Here is a 15,562-nt window from a genome sequence, read left to right on the forward strand (position 1 = left end):
CCTTTTATTCAGTATGATGGTTGAACCTCCTCCATTTCTGAGAGGAACTAAAACTGACAACACATGCTGGAAGGTGTAGGATGGTGGGAGAGTGCTGGATCCATGCAATGCAGTCAAGATGTTCAAGATGATGTGGAAGCTTCTTTGGGGATCCAGGGAAATTTGAGAATAAGAGTGGATGGAGATGGAGTAGAGCCACAATTCTGTAGCATGTTCTCCTCCAAATATCTGAATGGGCATTAATATTGCTCCAAGCAGCATTAACTCCTCTGGTTTGTTTCTGCAGCTGCTACTAGACAGTCATAGGTAGGGCCTTACCAAATTCATGGCTGTGAAAAACGCATCGCAGACTGAAATCTGGTCTTTTGTGTCCTTTTACCCTATACTATATAGGTTTAATGGGGGAGATCAGCACTTCCTGACCCAAAGGGAGTTGTGGGGCAGGGTCACAAAGTTATTGTAGGGAATTGCGGTATTGCCATCCTTACTTCTGCGCTGCCTTCAAAGTTGGGTGGCCAGAAAGCGGCAGCTACTGGCCAGGCGCTCAGCTCTGAAGGCAGCACCCTGCCAGCCGCAGCACAGAAGTAAGGGTAGCAATACCATACCACTCCACGTTTACTTCTACGTTGCTGCCTTCTGAGCTGGGTGGCTGGAGAGTGGCAGCTGCTGACTGAGGGCCCAGCTCTGAAGGCAGCAGCACAGAAGTAAGAGTGGCAATAACATACCATGCCATCCTTCTGCGCTGCTGCTGGTGGCAGCTCTGTCTTCAGAGCTGAGCTCCCAGACAGCTACTGCCACTTTTCAGCCACCTAATTCTGAAGGCAGTGCTGCCGCCAGCAGCTGTGCAGAAGCAAGGGTGGCAGTACCGCAACCCCCCCAGAACTCCCTTTTGGGTCAGGTCCCTTACAGTTACAACACACTGAAATTTCAGATTTAAATATCTGTAATCATGAAATTTACAATTTAAAAAATCCTATGACCGTGAAAGTGACCAAAATGGACCGTGAATTTGGTAGGGTTCCAGCACAAAGTGCGGTGTGGTAGAGAGCCGGCTAGAGGTTCTGTAATTTGGAGGGTCAGGTTCTTGTGGAAACCTGGAATCCAGGGGTTAAGGCCTACACCCACATCTCTTTTGCAGTATAAACCCCTCCCACATCTTCTGCCCTGTTTCTCCCTATCCCCATCCCAGCTTCTAACCCCATCCCCACACCTGTTCCTACGTTCTATGGTTCCTGCCCTTTCCTCTCCAATCCCATCTTGTTCCTATTTCCACCCTCCCACCCTCTAATTTTCCCCACATCACCTCCATATTGGTGCACATAAAATTCATGTGGTGGTGCTGGGGCCGAGGGGTTTGGAGTGTGGGAGAGGGCTCAGGGCTGGGGCAGAGGGTTGGGGTGTGTGTGTAAGGGCTCTGGCTGGGGGTGCAGGCTCTGGGATGGGGCCAGGGATGAGGAGCTGGGGCAGAGGGTTGGAGTGCAGGGGGGATGAGGGCTCCAGCTGGGGGTGTGGGCTCTGGGGTGGGGCTGGGGATGAGGGGTGTGACGTTATTGATATAATCTGGGACCATATAGAACATGGTTGCAACCAAAGTCCTGTATAAAGGGGGTCAAATGAGGTGTCTAAGACAAGGTTATGGTTTACTGGTTATAATTATGCTGTCTATATGTGTGTATCAATTTTGTAATTAAAGTTCTAAATATGGGCTCTAAACTGTCTGTATTTCAAACTTATGCTATGCTTCTGGGAAACATCCCAGACAAGTTGGTGTTAGCTCTGCCTAGCCTGCTTGATGGCCCATTAAGGACTATCAGCTATACAATTGACCCATTGAGAGAAGGCAGATACGCCTTGCAACTCAGCAAAGTATGCAGGGACTGGCCCATGTGACTCCAGACTCCATTTTGCTGTAATTTTCTACAGTAAGGACAAAGAGGTGTTCTTACACCTGGAAAGGACTATAAAAGGCTGATGCCTCTCCTCCATCTTGTCTTCAATCCTGCTTCTTACCTCTGGAGGGACTTTGCTACAAATGGAAGCTCTACACAAAGGACTGATGACCCATCCCAGCTGTGGATGGACTCCAGAGACTTGATTTGAATCTGCAGTTTATTCTATCACTGCTACAAGCCTAAACCAAGAACTTTGCCATTACGGTATGTAATTGATTCCATTTAACCAATTCTAGCTCTCATCTATATCTTTTTCCTTTTATGAATAAACCTTTAGATTTTAGATTCTAAAGGATTGGCAACAGTGTGATTTGTGGGTAAGATCTAATTTGTATATTGACCTGGGTCTGGGGCTTGATCCTTTGGGATCAGGAGAACCTTTTTTCTTTTACTGGGGTATTGGTTTTCATAACCATTTGTCCCCATAACAAGTGGCACTGGTGGTGATACTGGGAAACTGGAATGTCTAAGGGAATTGCTTGTGTGACTTGTGGTTAGCCAGTGGGGTGAGACCAAAGTCCTCTTTGTCTGGCTGGTTTGGTTTGCCTTAGAGGTGGAAAAACCCCAGCCTTGGGCTGTAACTGCCCTGTTTTAAGTGATTGTCCTGAATTGGCACTCTCAGTTGGGTCCCGCCAAAACTGCATCGTTACAAGGGGTTTGGGGTGCAGGCTGCCCTGGGGCTACGGCAGGGGGAGAGGACTCCCCCCAGCTCTCTGCCCCCACAGCAGCACCTGGGCTGGGGGGGGGAGAAAGGCGCCTCTCCCCCAGCCGTGGCAGGTCCGGGCCACCTCTTCCCCGGCCATGGCAGGTCCGGGGCTAGGGCCCCTCTTCCACGGCTGCGGCAGGTCCGGGGCTGTGGAGGAGAGGCATCTCTCCCCGCTGCAGCCTGAGCAGCTGTGCGTCATTTAATAGGCTGCTTTGCCACCCCGCAGCTTAGAGGGAACTTAGCTCCCATCCCAGCTTTTGCCTGTCACCCCTTCCCCAGTTCTTTCAGACATAGCAAAAGGCACATCCCTGACAGCAGGAAGAACACTGCCAAATTCCATGTTCCTGATCCAAAGCATGGGGGTGCTAAGAGTTTCCCAACGAAACTGTTGGAAGAATTATTTTTTTTAAAAGAGCAAATACAATGTATTTTTCCCTAACTCCATTCTTGGAAATGGGTGAACCATTTTACCTGAAACTCCTAAAAAATTTAGCCAGAGGCAGACATCCAAACATGGATAATTTCAGCCCAGTTTGAATTTGGCAAAGCTCTGAGCAATTGAAAACAGGGTCCTATACTGGGAAGTGTTGTGTAATCTTTGTTATAGATGTTGCAAACTATGCCACCTATAATTAATAATGAGCTTCATCATCCTGTTCTGTGATAAAATCAGCAAGAGAGAGAATTTTCCAAATCCCTGTGAGGATCTCTCAGTTCACCCAACATCAGTCTGTAGGAGTCCGCTTCCTCCCACTTCGAAAAGGCCACAGGGGCCCACTGCTGATCCCAGAGGATCCACAGGATGCCAGACATTCACTTGGGACCCTGTTCCTCAGGCCTCCCCTCATCCTGCATTCTTGGTAGTTTTGCTCCACTGGGATTGCACCAGGGAGACTCTTGACTGTAACTGGTCTCAAATTCCTTAGGGAGGTGAGGGTTAGAAGATGTATAGAAAAGGCAATAGTGTTTGTGATGCTGACAGACCAGGTGCCAGCTCATGTCAAGGCCCCTAGGTCTCAAGTGAACACTGACATACATAGCTGGAACCAGTCTGGCTCACATATGTTAGTATTGTTAAAATAGGTATTAGAGTTCTACAAATGCATTTAGACTTTATGGAATGCTTGTAAGTTGACACATACATAAATCTCACTTATAATATTTGTATCCCATGTTACAAGGTAATATGTAAGTGTTTGATCTGTAACTGTAAATCACCAGTCAGGAGAGAAGCATTACCAAGTGTGAAATACTAGTTTGCCATAGGTTTTTCTCCCCTGCCCAACAAAAGAAGGCCCATCAACACCAGACAAACCATTGTGGAACAGCGGAGAAAAGACTGTTGATTGTCTCTCCCCTCCCTCCCCCCCAATGAAGAGGAGAGGTGCAACTGAATTCCTCCCAACAGCTGAACTTGCATCTTGAAGCAGAAGGGAGGGAGGAATAAAAGGCCCTAACAAAGATAAACTATCTTTGTGCTGCTTGGACTCTGGGGGGCAAGGGTTACTAAGCATAAGCAAGAGATCCCCAGTAGTTGGCCTGGGTAAACCCTAAAGGACAGATAGTGCTTGCTTATTATAGAAGCTTCTATTACCTTTTGAAACTTCAGACTGGAACTCATTTGTATGTATATATGTTTACCTGCTTTAACCTTGTAAATAACTTAATAAATCTTTAGACAGTTTATTATAGTTGTGACATTGCACTCTATATGATTTTATGAAAGTATGCTGATGAATGTGAATATAATGTAACTAAAATATGCTTCATGCAAAAGGTCTCTTGTAAGGTATCATTACAAAGCTTATAATCTACTGAGTGTGGTCATCCTATTTGTATAAATGTATCACTCTTGTATCCTAAACTAAAAATATGAAATATAACTGAGGGCCTATTGTAATTATGCAAAGTGTGGGCCATTGATGGTGGTTTGGAATCTTGATGGCTCCCATCAGCCAGGACAATTGACTGTGGATGGCTCTGTTGGCAGGTAGGCCTTCCTGTGAGTCAGGCTGGGAGGAATGAAGGCTTGGGGACTTACAGTGACATGTGATCATGTCACCTGAACTGGAATCCATCTTTAACCTGGTGTTTTTCCATTGAGGAGGGGTGGGAACCCAAAGGGACAAAGGATTCCCACCTTATACAAAAGATATATAACTGGGTAGAACAGAACAAAGGGGGCAGCCATCATGAGAAATCCCCTAGCTACCACCTGAGCTGGAACAACGACTGTACCAGGGGAAAAGATTGTGCCCAGACTAGGAAGGCATCCAGTCTGTGAAAGAAACTTATTGAAACATCTCTGAGGGTGAGATTTTATCTGTATTCAGTTTTATTACTGTACTAGGCTTAGACCTGTGTGTTTTTTTTGTTTTATTTTGCTTGGTAATTCACTCTGTTCTGTTATTATTTGGAAGCACTTAAATCCTACTTTGTGTATTTAATAAAATCACTTTTTACTTATTAATTAACCCAGAGTATGCATTAATAGTGGGGTGGGGGGGCAAACAGCTGTGCATACCTCTCTATCAGTGTTCTAGAGGGTGAACAATTTGAGTTTACCCTGTATAAGCTTTATACAGGGTAAAGCGGATTTATTTGGGGTTTGGACCCCACTGGGAATTGGGCATCTGAGTGTTAAAGACAGGAACACTTCTGTAAGTTGCTTTCAGTTAAGTCTGCAGCTTTAGGGCATGTGGTTCAGACCCTGGGTCTGTGTTGGAGCAGACTGGGGTGTCTGGCTCAGCAAGACAGGGTGCTGGAGTCCCAAGCTGGCAGGGAAAGCAGGGGCAGAAGTAGTCTTGGCACATCAGTTGGCAGCCAAAAGGGGTTTTTTGTGATCCAACCCGTCACAATAGTATTAGCTACAAGCATTATATTTGGTGGGAGATCTAAGGTGCAACTGACCTGAGGTAAGTGACTGGCCCTTTGGGACTGGGAGTTATCAGATGTTCAGCTGCATGTGTGTTCTGTGTGTGCTGTCCCAGCTCTGCGCAGACAGCTGACAAAGAAGACCTCGAGCGAACCGCCCAATGACCATAAAATCCATTAAGGTGCTGTAGCCTGATTTGGGGTGTGTTAGTAGTGTTGATTTAATTCATCCACTTAATTTAACTTTAATTTTTTAAATTAATTGATTAATAATGATTTAATAACAACAAATTGGCGAGCTGAAACCCATTCTAATTAATATCCACAGTGCGAAGGCGCTTGGTCACGTTTATTGTCAGCAAAGCATGGTCCTAGCTCCCCAGATCAATGTCTACAATTACACTAGCACATGTATGCCTGTGACAATGGATGCAGCTCAGTCAGTGGCGAGACTTTCCACTGCCCCTTCAGCTGGACAAAGACACTCCCTCTGAGATACATCTTTATACCCCAATACAAACAAGTTATGTATCCCCTTGACGTATCAGGATACTACCATCTGACATATTAGGGTGTCACCCATTGCCTTATATCTGTAGGTTTGATCAAAACATCTCTATCCATCATGCTGTCATCCTGACCTTATCCTTAAGATGGGGCAGCACGTTCCTGTTATCTTTGGGGAATGTGTTTATCAGGGTGTTCTGGTACCACCCTTCTGGAATGTGCTTGCGTGAGTGTTTTTGCAATATCAATCTTATGCTTGCCAAATTCTGTGAGCAGGGCCTGCCTCTTGCTCACAACTGAACTTTGCTTTATATCAGCAAGGTTTTGACTACTTTAGCCCAGACCTCATGGGCTTACGTTTCAGGCCCTCTTCCTACTACAGGAGTAACCTGAATATTGCTGTGGTCTTCGTGTAAGAGACTATCTAACACAAAGGCAAGTTTAGTTGGGTGACAAGATAGATCAGAATCAGGGCCGGATTTCCAATTAGGCAAAATAGGCATGTGCTTAGGGGTGCTGGTGTTCTAGGGGCACCTAAAAGTTAAAACTGGGTTAAAAGTATTTTTTTATGGAAAACACAAAGGTCAGCTATAGGCAGGGGGGATACTAAAGATGCTGTGCCTAGGGACGTATAAGATGTAAATCCGGCCCTGATCGGACTTACTCCATGTTAAGGCTGTTAATAGTGCTTGAGGAGTTCACACTTGATAATTGATCGGTGAAATCTAAGTATAGAACTCTCAGCCAATTTCGAGTTTGTGCCCTGCTTCTTAACAGTGTGCCCTGAGGTTGGTACTCATGCTCCTGAACCACTACAGGACAACTTGACAGTATGGGACCAGAGTATCCCTCTAGTTCTACCCTGAGCCCAGCACTGCTCCCCTATTACCCAAGAGGCATACTTATTTCAAAACTCAAAAACTGCACTCCATGAGGCAGTACCTTGAGTGAGCCCTTTCCTGTGTGTGTGTGTGTGTGTATGTGTGTGTAGGGGGGGGAAGAGGAGAGAGGGGGAGGGGGTTGAAAGTATTTTTCTATTATCTAGCATAATTTTAAGAGATTCCATATAAAAGCTATATTAACAACATATGTTACAAAATGAAGGCGCACTGAAATTAAGAAATGCCAAAATTAAAGTTTCCACATAATGCAGGATATGCATTCTGGTCCAGATTCAGTCAGAACTGTAGAAACTAAATTATATGAACTAAACAATTGTTTCAGTAACTATTTATAGAAAAAAAAAAAAAAGACAATTGCCTCAAAGTATGCAGAAGGTAATGTTAGGCAATTAAATTATGCATCTCAGTGCATTAATAGTGCTAAGCATTTCCATTGTAGATCACTAATTTCCAAAGACTTGGAAGAGCCACATATTCACTAATCCACACTATTCAACAGAGGTTCGAATCAAAAAGATTTTAATCCTACTTAAAAAAAACCAACAACAACAAAAAAACCACGTAGAACCCTTTTTTCTCTTTTTTTTTAACCCACAGAAATTAAATCAACGCGAGTCAAAAAATGACTTTAGTAAAGTACCCCATTATTGCCTTAGGGAAGTTGAATGCATTTTTAAAAATCATGTTTTCAGAGTTTTCAAACTTGTATTTCTTTTTGGATGGAAATATGTAGACATTCTGAAAAAATACATAGTGTTGCTTAGGCAGATTTTACACTTCTGTAACTTTTTCAAATGAAAAATTTCAGGATTCATTTTTGGGAAATAATGTCAAACTTAACATGCAAACCAAAAATTAGCTATTGCTTCTATCTGGTCAGAGTCTAAATTCCTTTGTAGGCCAAGTCACAATAACCAATGCAAGTGATTTTTTAAAAAGCTTACAGACACCCCCCGATTTACGCAATTGTCTCGTTCTGGAAAGCCTTGCGTAACTCGGATTTTGCATAAGTAGGAAACATATACCTGTATGTTATGCAAAAATTTCCACAACTCGAAAATCCTATTTCTGGCTTATGAAACTTTTTCCATAAGTGTGAATTTGTGTAAGTTGCGTCTTGCTAACCCGGGGAGCGTCTGTATTTGAGTTCGGATATTTTAACTTTTAATTTTATACCAAACAATATTTTAAGAAATAAAAGTATCACAACCAAATTAAGACTAGACTTTTTAAATAAATTTATTAGATCACATAAATATTGTTTGCAACTGATACATTTATCTGTTCCCTTTTTCATGTCCTTGGCACACAATATAGCTCTTACCATAATATTTACAAAACTGGTGTAAACATCCATGGAAAATAAAATGAAAACAAAGAAGTGCTAAGTATGTAGTAGGTCAATAAATAGCAAAATGGAGTGAATATTGAAGGACAAGTTGTTCATTTGTCTTATATTAAAGATTCAGCTATTACATGGGTAAAAGAATAGTTCACTAAAAAAAAAATTAAAAAAAGGTTAAAACTTGATTCTTGATTCCCATTTTTCACTACTGTTGCATTTTAACAAAAACTATACCATTGTTTTATGAAGTTCAAATCTTAAATGATAGTTATTCAACGCAATTTTATTACTTTAGGCATCAGCTGTTCTGGTTCACGCAAGGAAGGTTATACATCTATGCTTACAAGTTAGTGGTTTTGAAATCCAAACAACAGTTCTCATTTTTTCAGTTCCCAATCATCCTTCCAATATGGCACAGAAGACCCTTAATGGGCATTAATGTAGAGTCTGTTCTTCATGAAGATGATATTAGACAGATGTTGCCTGATACCCGGATAATGTTGAATGTGATTAAACCAGCGAGACACATTGAGGTATTTCTCCTTCTCTTGCACTGTAAGCTCAGCCTAAAGAAGGGAAGAAATACAAGATGTTAAATAATCATATCCCTATTAACGCAGAAACATATGATAAGTTACAGGAATAAAAAGTAGTTTTATAAAGTAAGTTCTTAAATAGGATGAAAAATTATGACAGTCTAGCAGTGCAGTACATTGATTTTATATTTTTTGGTTGTGGAGTTTTAAAACCATATGTTAGCTTTATGGAAGTCTGAAGATTTTCAACCATAATTTGCATAATTCAACATAAAACAGAACTGGAGGCTCAATTGTATGGGTTTAAAGCAGAGATTACAAAGCATACAGGCCTGGTTCTTGTTCCAGTACTTCTAGTAAAGTGAAGAAAGGCTGGAATTTAGCATGTTTAGCAAGGGATTACTATATAGTATCCTTAGGAAAAGTTCTGAAAGACATACAAGTAATCCTCACTGTTGAGCTCTAGTCTAGGAAGCTGTCTGTTGAACTGCAGTCTTGCACTTCAGGCCAAATGCTTAGTTTACATTTTTAAAAAGCAGTACTGAACAGACGGATGGACTGTTTCCAAGCATATTCAAGACAAATGAATTAAAGATATGCTTCTAATTTTTTTACCGTTTGATCTAAGAGTGTCAGCAATAGTTGCTGGGTGTGGTTCAACAACTCTAGAAAAGTCCATAAATGCAACTGTCACATGCAACAGTAACTTATTTTCTTTAGATGTACTCAGATTACTAGTATCTAGGACACAAGTGGCATCATTCACATCGTCACAACCAAAAGCTATAGACTGAGGATCTGTCCACATTAGAAATATAACCATGAATTAGTAGGGTTGTCTGCCATGGTTAGAGGTGCATATGTGTAGTAATCTGCATCCTGACACTAGCCCCTAGTGCAGTTGTGATGAAGCAGCACAGAACGATGTCCTGGGGAGAGAGCTGGCCAGTAAGAGGGGGCTCAGAATCCATGTAACAGAGCCCTGCGCAGATACAAATTTATATCTGTGGATAGAAATTGGTATCCGCTGAACCGCAGGGCTCTCTCGGGAACCGCAGTGGTGAAAGGAGCAGAACATGGGGTTGCCACTCCCAGGAACCAGCACCCCATGCCGGCAGCTCCTCCTGTGAGGCTGTACCACCCCAGCCCCATCCTCTGATGCGGCTGTACAGACCCCAGACAGGAGAGACAGTCATGCAAACAGCTGCGTGGAAGGGATGGGGCGGTACAGTCACACGGCAGGAACTGCTAGTGCGGGCTCCTGGAAGTGGTGGCCTCACATTCTGCTCCTTTCGCCGCTGCGGTTCCCAGGAGAGCCCTTCAGTTCAGTGAATACCGATTTGCATCCGCGCAGGGCTCTACTGACAGGGAACTGGGAAAAAGCTATTGGAGAAGGAGAAGAACAGAGATATGAGCTAGCGGATGAACTGAAGCCTGGGTAGGAGGGGAGGTGATAAAAGGAAAGAAGAACAGGAGAATAAAAGTAAGGGATTGGGAAGTGAGAAGGAAAATAGGAAAGTTTTCATGTCAGAACCGGAGGGCGTGGGGGGGGGGGGGGAGACCTGGGTATGTGGGCAGGCAGAAACTGGTAGAGAGGGGAAGTAGAAGGAAATTCTCTCTCTCTGGTAAATCTGTAGATTTTATAAAGGGGGAAAAAAACTTGAAAGGAAATATAATTGGTGGGGGAAAAAAAAAAAAGATCAAAAAGCTGTGTTTGATGAAAACAGATCCTGAAAATGGTAAACAAGAAGCCCACCCACAAAAGATCTAAAGTGTATGAACAGAGAATGACTGTTTGAACATCTATTGAAAGAATACAGTTCAAAGGTGCCTAATGGACAAGTGAGGGCCACTAGGACCTGTTTGTGGATAAACTCAGTGAAAACGTGTACAGCCACAGGAACATCAAATCTAAGGAACACTTCAAGTCGAAGAGAAGCAAGGAACAGGATTGTAAGAGTGGAGCTGGACTTACCACCAAGGAAAGGAAAAGTTGATTCTCCTCTGAAGTGACACAGTATATTGTTCTCTCTTGTTCTTGTTAACAACAATGCATTTCGTACTAACTGCACAGTGTGTACAAGCTCACAAAGGTTAATGAGTTGGTAACCTATAGTTTATTATTATAAGTAGCAAGTCATTGGTAATCTTATATATTATTTATGCTCCTGGTATAATTTTTGGGGTTTCCCTTATAAAGTTCTAAAGAATTAAAATTATCCCTTTTGTCTTGGTTTGCGCCTCTGCCTCGCCTTATAATTAGGATAGCCTTGCCTAGCCATGTCACCACATATGTTCAACATTTTAAAAGAGTTTTCAAGTAAAGACCTTAGGGTTATTGGAATAATCTAGTTGTGAACGTAAATTAACTGGCCATGGGAAGATGAAACTAGAAGGAGCTTCCAGGGCCATTATGCTGACTTTATATCCTCCCTCCTTGGTGCTCGTGTAGTAGTTGCGAACAGGATTTATTTGCGACCAGCCCATCAGTAACCATCTTAATAATGAACAGCTTTAAAAGCTGCCTCAATGTATGTCTGAAGATTGGAGTAGACACACTCCAGGATGAGGACTACAGAGGTGAGCTTTACTCCACTTTTGCATTTGTTTACATTGCATAATTCTTGGTTGCAGTCAAGAAATTGGCCCAAGATTCTCAATGAAATCTAATTACCATTACATTTTCTTTGAAGTCAAAGGCACGGGAGACACACTGAAATTCTGACTGTACTGCTGGTTCTTCACTGTCTATTCTCCTTTCAGTAGGATTAGGATTTCTCTACAATCGTCCCATTACTATATATTTTTATTTTTATTTTTTATTACCCTTCCTAGCTCCTCCATTGCCAGCTTAATTTCCAGCATGCTTTACAAATGCTCTATTCCCTCTCCACATCCTTCCATATTAACTGACCTAGTAGTGAGGGACTCAAAAATTAATTAAGCCCAGAAAGGTAGACAGCAATCTACTATGAAGGGACCAAAGAAGATCTTCAGTTGAACCTGCCATATCAGACTATATATACACGTACAGATAGAAGCCTGTTTTCTTCTTCCAATCTATGAATAAAAATTAGGTGTGCGAGAGTGACATTATTCATTCTAAAAATCTTTAAAAATATAGTGACCAGAATAATCAGTTCAATTCACTAACTACACATAATGCTTCCTTTGTTTAATGAGTTTTAAATCCACAACATATTGTGATAAAAGTTTTTTCACCTTATGTGTCCAGAAAATTTAAGGTAGTTTATTTAACACAAAAACCTTTTAATTTTTGTGCACTTTCAATTGAATTTCCATCCAAAGAGAGCTTTACACAAATCAAAAGTAACAAATGAGTCATCTAGTAAATAAAGAATGATTCATTCACCATTTTCTAACATAACAGAAAATTGAAAATTAAGTATCTGAATAAACGTAGATTAAGCTATATAACTGCTAACAAATGTTTATTGAGTTAGTATATCCTCCTGGTTAGCAAACAAAGAGCCAATTTTAGTATAAAGGCTATACTTTAATTGCAAATCAACATGTTTTAATGGTTACCAACCAATTAAAAAAAAAAAAATCAACCTCTCTCAAGAAGATAACTAAAAAATACAAATGCAAAACATGATTGAAGTTGATGATTTAAATCAATCCATGCTGGCCAGAGCATATGTGAGTATTGTGCTAGAGGAATGTTCCAGTGGGATATTACTGTATCTGAAGATATGCCCTCACAGCATGTGAAGACTGATTGTTCCAAGTTTAGTTTGGAGCTGGAAGCCACATAGAAGATATGTCAGCTCCAACTTGCTGGATAATAGGAGCAAAGAGGGAAAAAGAAGGGATAATTCTGAATAGTTTCAGTAGCTAGAGTCTCAAGCTGAGCTTCATCTTGTAACAGTCAACTTTTGGGACTGCAAGTGTTGGCTGTAACAGGCACGTTTCCCCCATAGTATTCTATCATAGAGCTGTACCGCACAGAACTAGAGTGAGAGATGTAAAGATAAGAGGGCATGGGGATAGTAAAAATACCAGAGATTGAATGGGGTGGGATAGAAGTAGGGAAGAAGAGTAGAAAAGAGAACATTTCCTCTTCACAATATTGATTTTCCAGAACTGCCTTTGCTGAATTACTCTAACTCTGAACTAAGCCAAGCACATCTCTGAGCCCAATAGTCCTTTCAGCAGCTTGGAAAAAAGTAGATTTTGCAGCATCACTTACAGCAGACACCACACATCCCTAGATAAGGGAACTCACTTGCCAGAATGCAAACATACTATTGCCACTATATTTCTGCAAAAAATTCAACAATTCAAACTCTAATCCCCTTTTCTGGTCCATTCCAATTTTGTTGAAACTTAATTAGCAAGCTTGCCTCCTACTGGTGCAGAAAGGTGAAATCAGCTCTGCATACTGCAACTGACATCACTGATAGAAGTACACAAACACTTAAATAAGAACCCATTTTTTCTGCTGCACTAGAAACACAATTAAATCAGCATTATCCATGTAGAAAAGAACAAAATTGGCAAGAGAAAAATTTCAGCTTTTTAGAGACCTGACAAACCAAAAGGTGAAAGCTATTAAAAGCAGCATAGAATGGTCTTTAAATTAAAATACCCTGTAAAACTGCCTGAAGTTCCCCATATATTGGGCACTCAATGACATGCATAGAAAATACACCTCTGATCACATATAATTGTCCTAAATATTCAGTGTAGTTTGACACTGGTACCCAATATAAAGCAGCAGCACAATTTACAAAGCAATGAAGAGTATGGCAAGAGCAATGTGTATACACCCTGAGGCCTTACAAAATTCAGTATTTAAAATATAAAACGTACTGGAACATTCTGGAGCAAACTATGGTATTTTAGTAGCAGCACTGCAGTTAAATGTGTCCTTTTTTGGTAAAAACCTACTTTTAATGGGTAAGACACTGGGCCCTAAAATATGGAATTCCACTGAAATTTAGCAGACAATGGGCCCAAGATTCTCTCACACTAATAACTCTAAGACTTCAATAATTATTTTTGATTTACAAAAGTGAAAAAGCAGGAGGATTAGTTTTACTAGGGGCTGTTTAGCAGAGTGAAAAAACAGAGGGCAAAAATATCTATTCTGAAAACGAAACCCCTTTTGTACTCTTGGAAAAAAAATGGGCAAGATATTTTACCTTATTTACATAATGTACTCTGCTGGTGCAGTATATTAAAAAGCACTTTGTGGCATGCTCTAGTTTTTACTCAGATTATAATTCTTAGGTTAATTGTTTAGAGATCATCTCCATGGCATTTTTACAACATTTTGTTATAGATGGATATTTTCTGTTCTTCCTCATTAAATTAGATAATTCCCCCAAGTTAAGAAAAGCTGCTGTTCTGCTATTAAAATAATTATCTGCTATTAAAGCAATTTTAATAGCAAACAAACAGCCACTCAATTTAAGGATTTTTTTAAAGGAGGAAAACCCTTGATATTTCTATGCAGAGCTGATGAAGGCTCACCAAAGTAGTCATTATACAATAAGCCTAGATTTTCTGAGTTTCTAAAAGGACTATAAATTACATTCTTCAAAGAGTATAACACTTCAATGGCACTGTGGTTACAGACAAATTCTCACCCTCTAAACTCGGTGAGACTCTTGCCTACAGAGTTGTTTATGTACCAAACACTTTAGCATGAGAATAAGGATATCATGAGAGCTCAAACACTTGTACAAGTTTAGAAGTGCTTAGAAAAAACATGGAGGAAATGGAGGGGAGGGAGGGAAACGGTAATAATAACTTGACAGTATCTCACTGGGATGGCTTGATAAGACACCTGACAAATTTAGCAATACTTAGATTAAAAAAATGCGATATCAACTTCAAGTCAGATCCTGCAGCAAAATCAGCAAGACTATGCTTCATATAGAGCCACTACATGCAATAGTAAGGATTTATAGGCTCCGGCCCCTAACTTTAAATAGTATTTGTTATAACAGAATACAGAAGTAAAGGAAAAATGGTAACTATGTGTTATGGCTGTTTTATCTCTTTTTTAATTTTAATTAAAAGTCACAGAGTCGTCATGGGCAAAAGTCATGGTGATCAGTAAAACATCCTAAGAATCATTAATGTTGTTTTGTACCCCCAAATAACATTTATTTCCCCGTTTTGTGTAAATAGATGTTAAGGAGTATTAGCAAATAATTTCAGCTCAGTATTAAGACAAGATGGAAGTTTATTAATGGACATTAACCAAAACATTTACTGGAATATGAACAATAAATGCTGGATAAGTAGTTCAAATATTAATGAACTTGAATTGGGAACTGATTTTTCGTTCTCATACTAAGTTTTTCAGCCAGTCTTAAGTTGGGGACCTGCATGTGAGCAGAAGGCCATCTTCGCAGTTTATTAGATAGAATTCATATTAGAGTAATTTATTTGATCTGAACTTGTTTATTTGATATGAACCTGATACTCTGATTGAAACTTTTATAGTTTTATTTTTGATTAGACAGAAAATTCTATGTTAAGTTCAGAGGTAGTTTATTGTGTGATATATTTTCTTATTTTTATTTTTTCGTTATGGCTGATTAATGCAGTTTACGAACTGGAGGGTAATCTTAAGTCTATATCTTTATCTCAGGCAACACTGGGATGTTAAATAGAACTAATCAGACATTTTACTGATTAGTCCCCAAAAGTCCTCATACAGCATAAGCACCCCAGTTCCAACTTATAGTGTACAGATATAAAGG

At 40.6% G+C, this 15,562-nt stretch overlaps 1 protein-coding gene across 1 annotated transcript in view; it reads right to left on the reverse strand.

Annotated features, from left to right (window-relative positions):
* Positions 1-8,155: 8,155 nt before the first annotated feature.
* Positions 8,156-15,562, reverse strand: part of EEF1E1 (eukaryotic translation elongation factor 1 epsilon 1) — a 31,281-nt gene continuing 23,874 nt past the window's right edge. The window contains exon 4 of the mRNA XM_026647315.1: positions 8,156-8,852. Within this exon, the coding sequence (XP_026503100.1) occupies positions 8,712-8,852 (141 nt within the window). The 3' untranslated portion in view covers positions 8,156-8,711. The remainder of the gene's footprint in view (positions 8,853-15,562) is intronic.

Source organism: Terrapene carolina, unplaced genomic scaffold (genome assembly GCF_002925995.2).
Source record: "Terrapene carolina triunguis isolate 2854851 unplaced genomic scaffold, T_m_triunguis-2.0 Scaffold58, whole genome shotgun sequence".
Lineage (NCBI taxonomy): Eukaryota > Metazoa > Chordata > Testudines > Emydidae > Terrapene > Terrapene triunguis.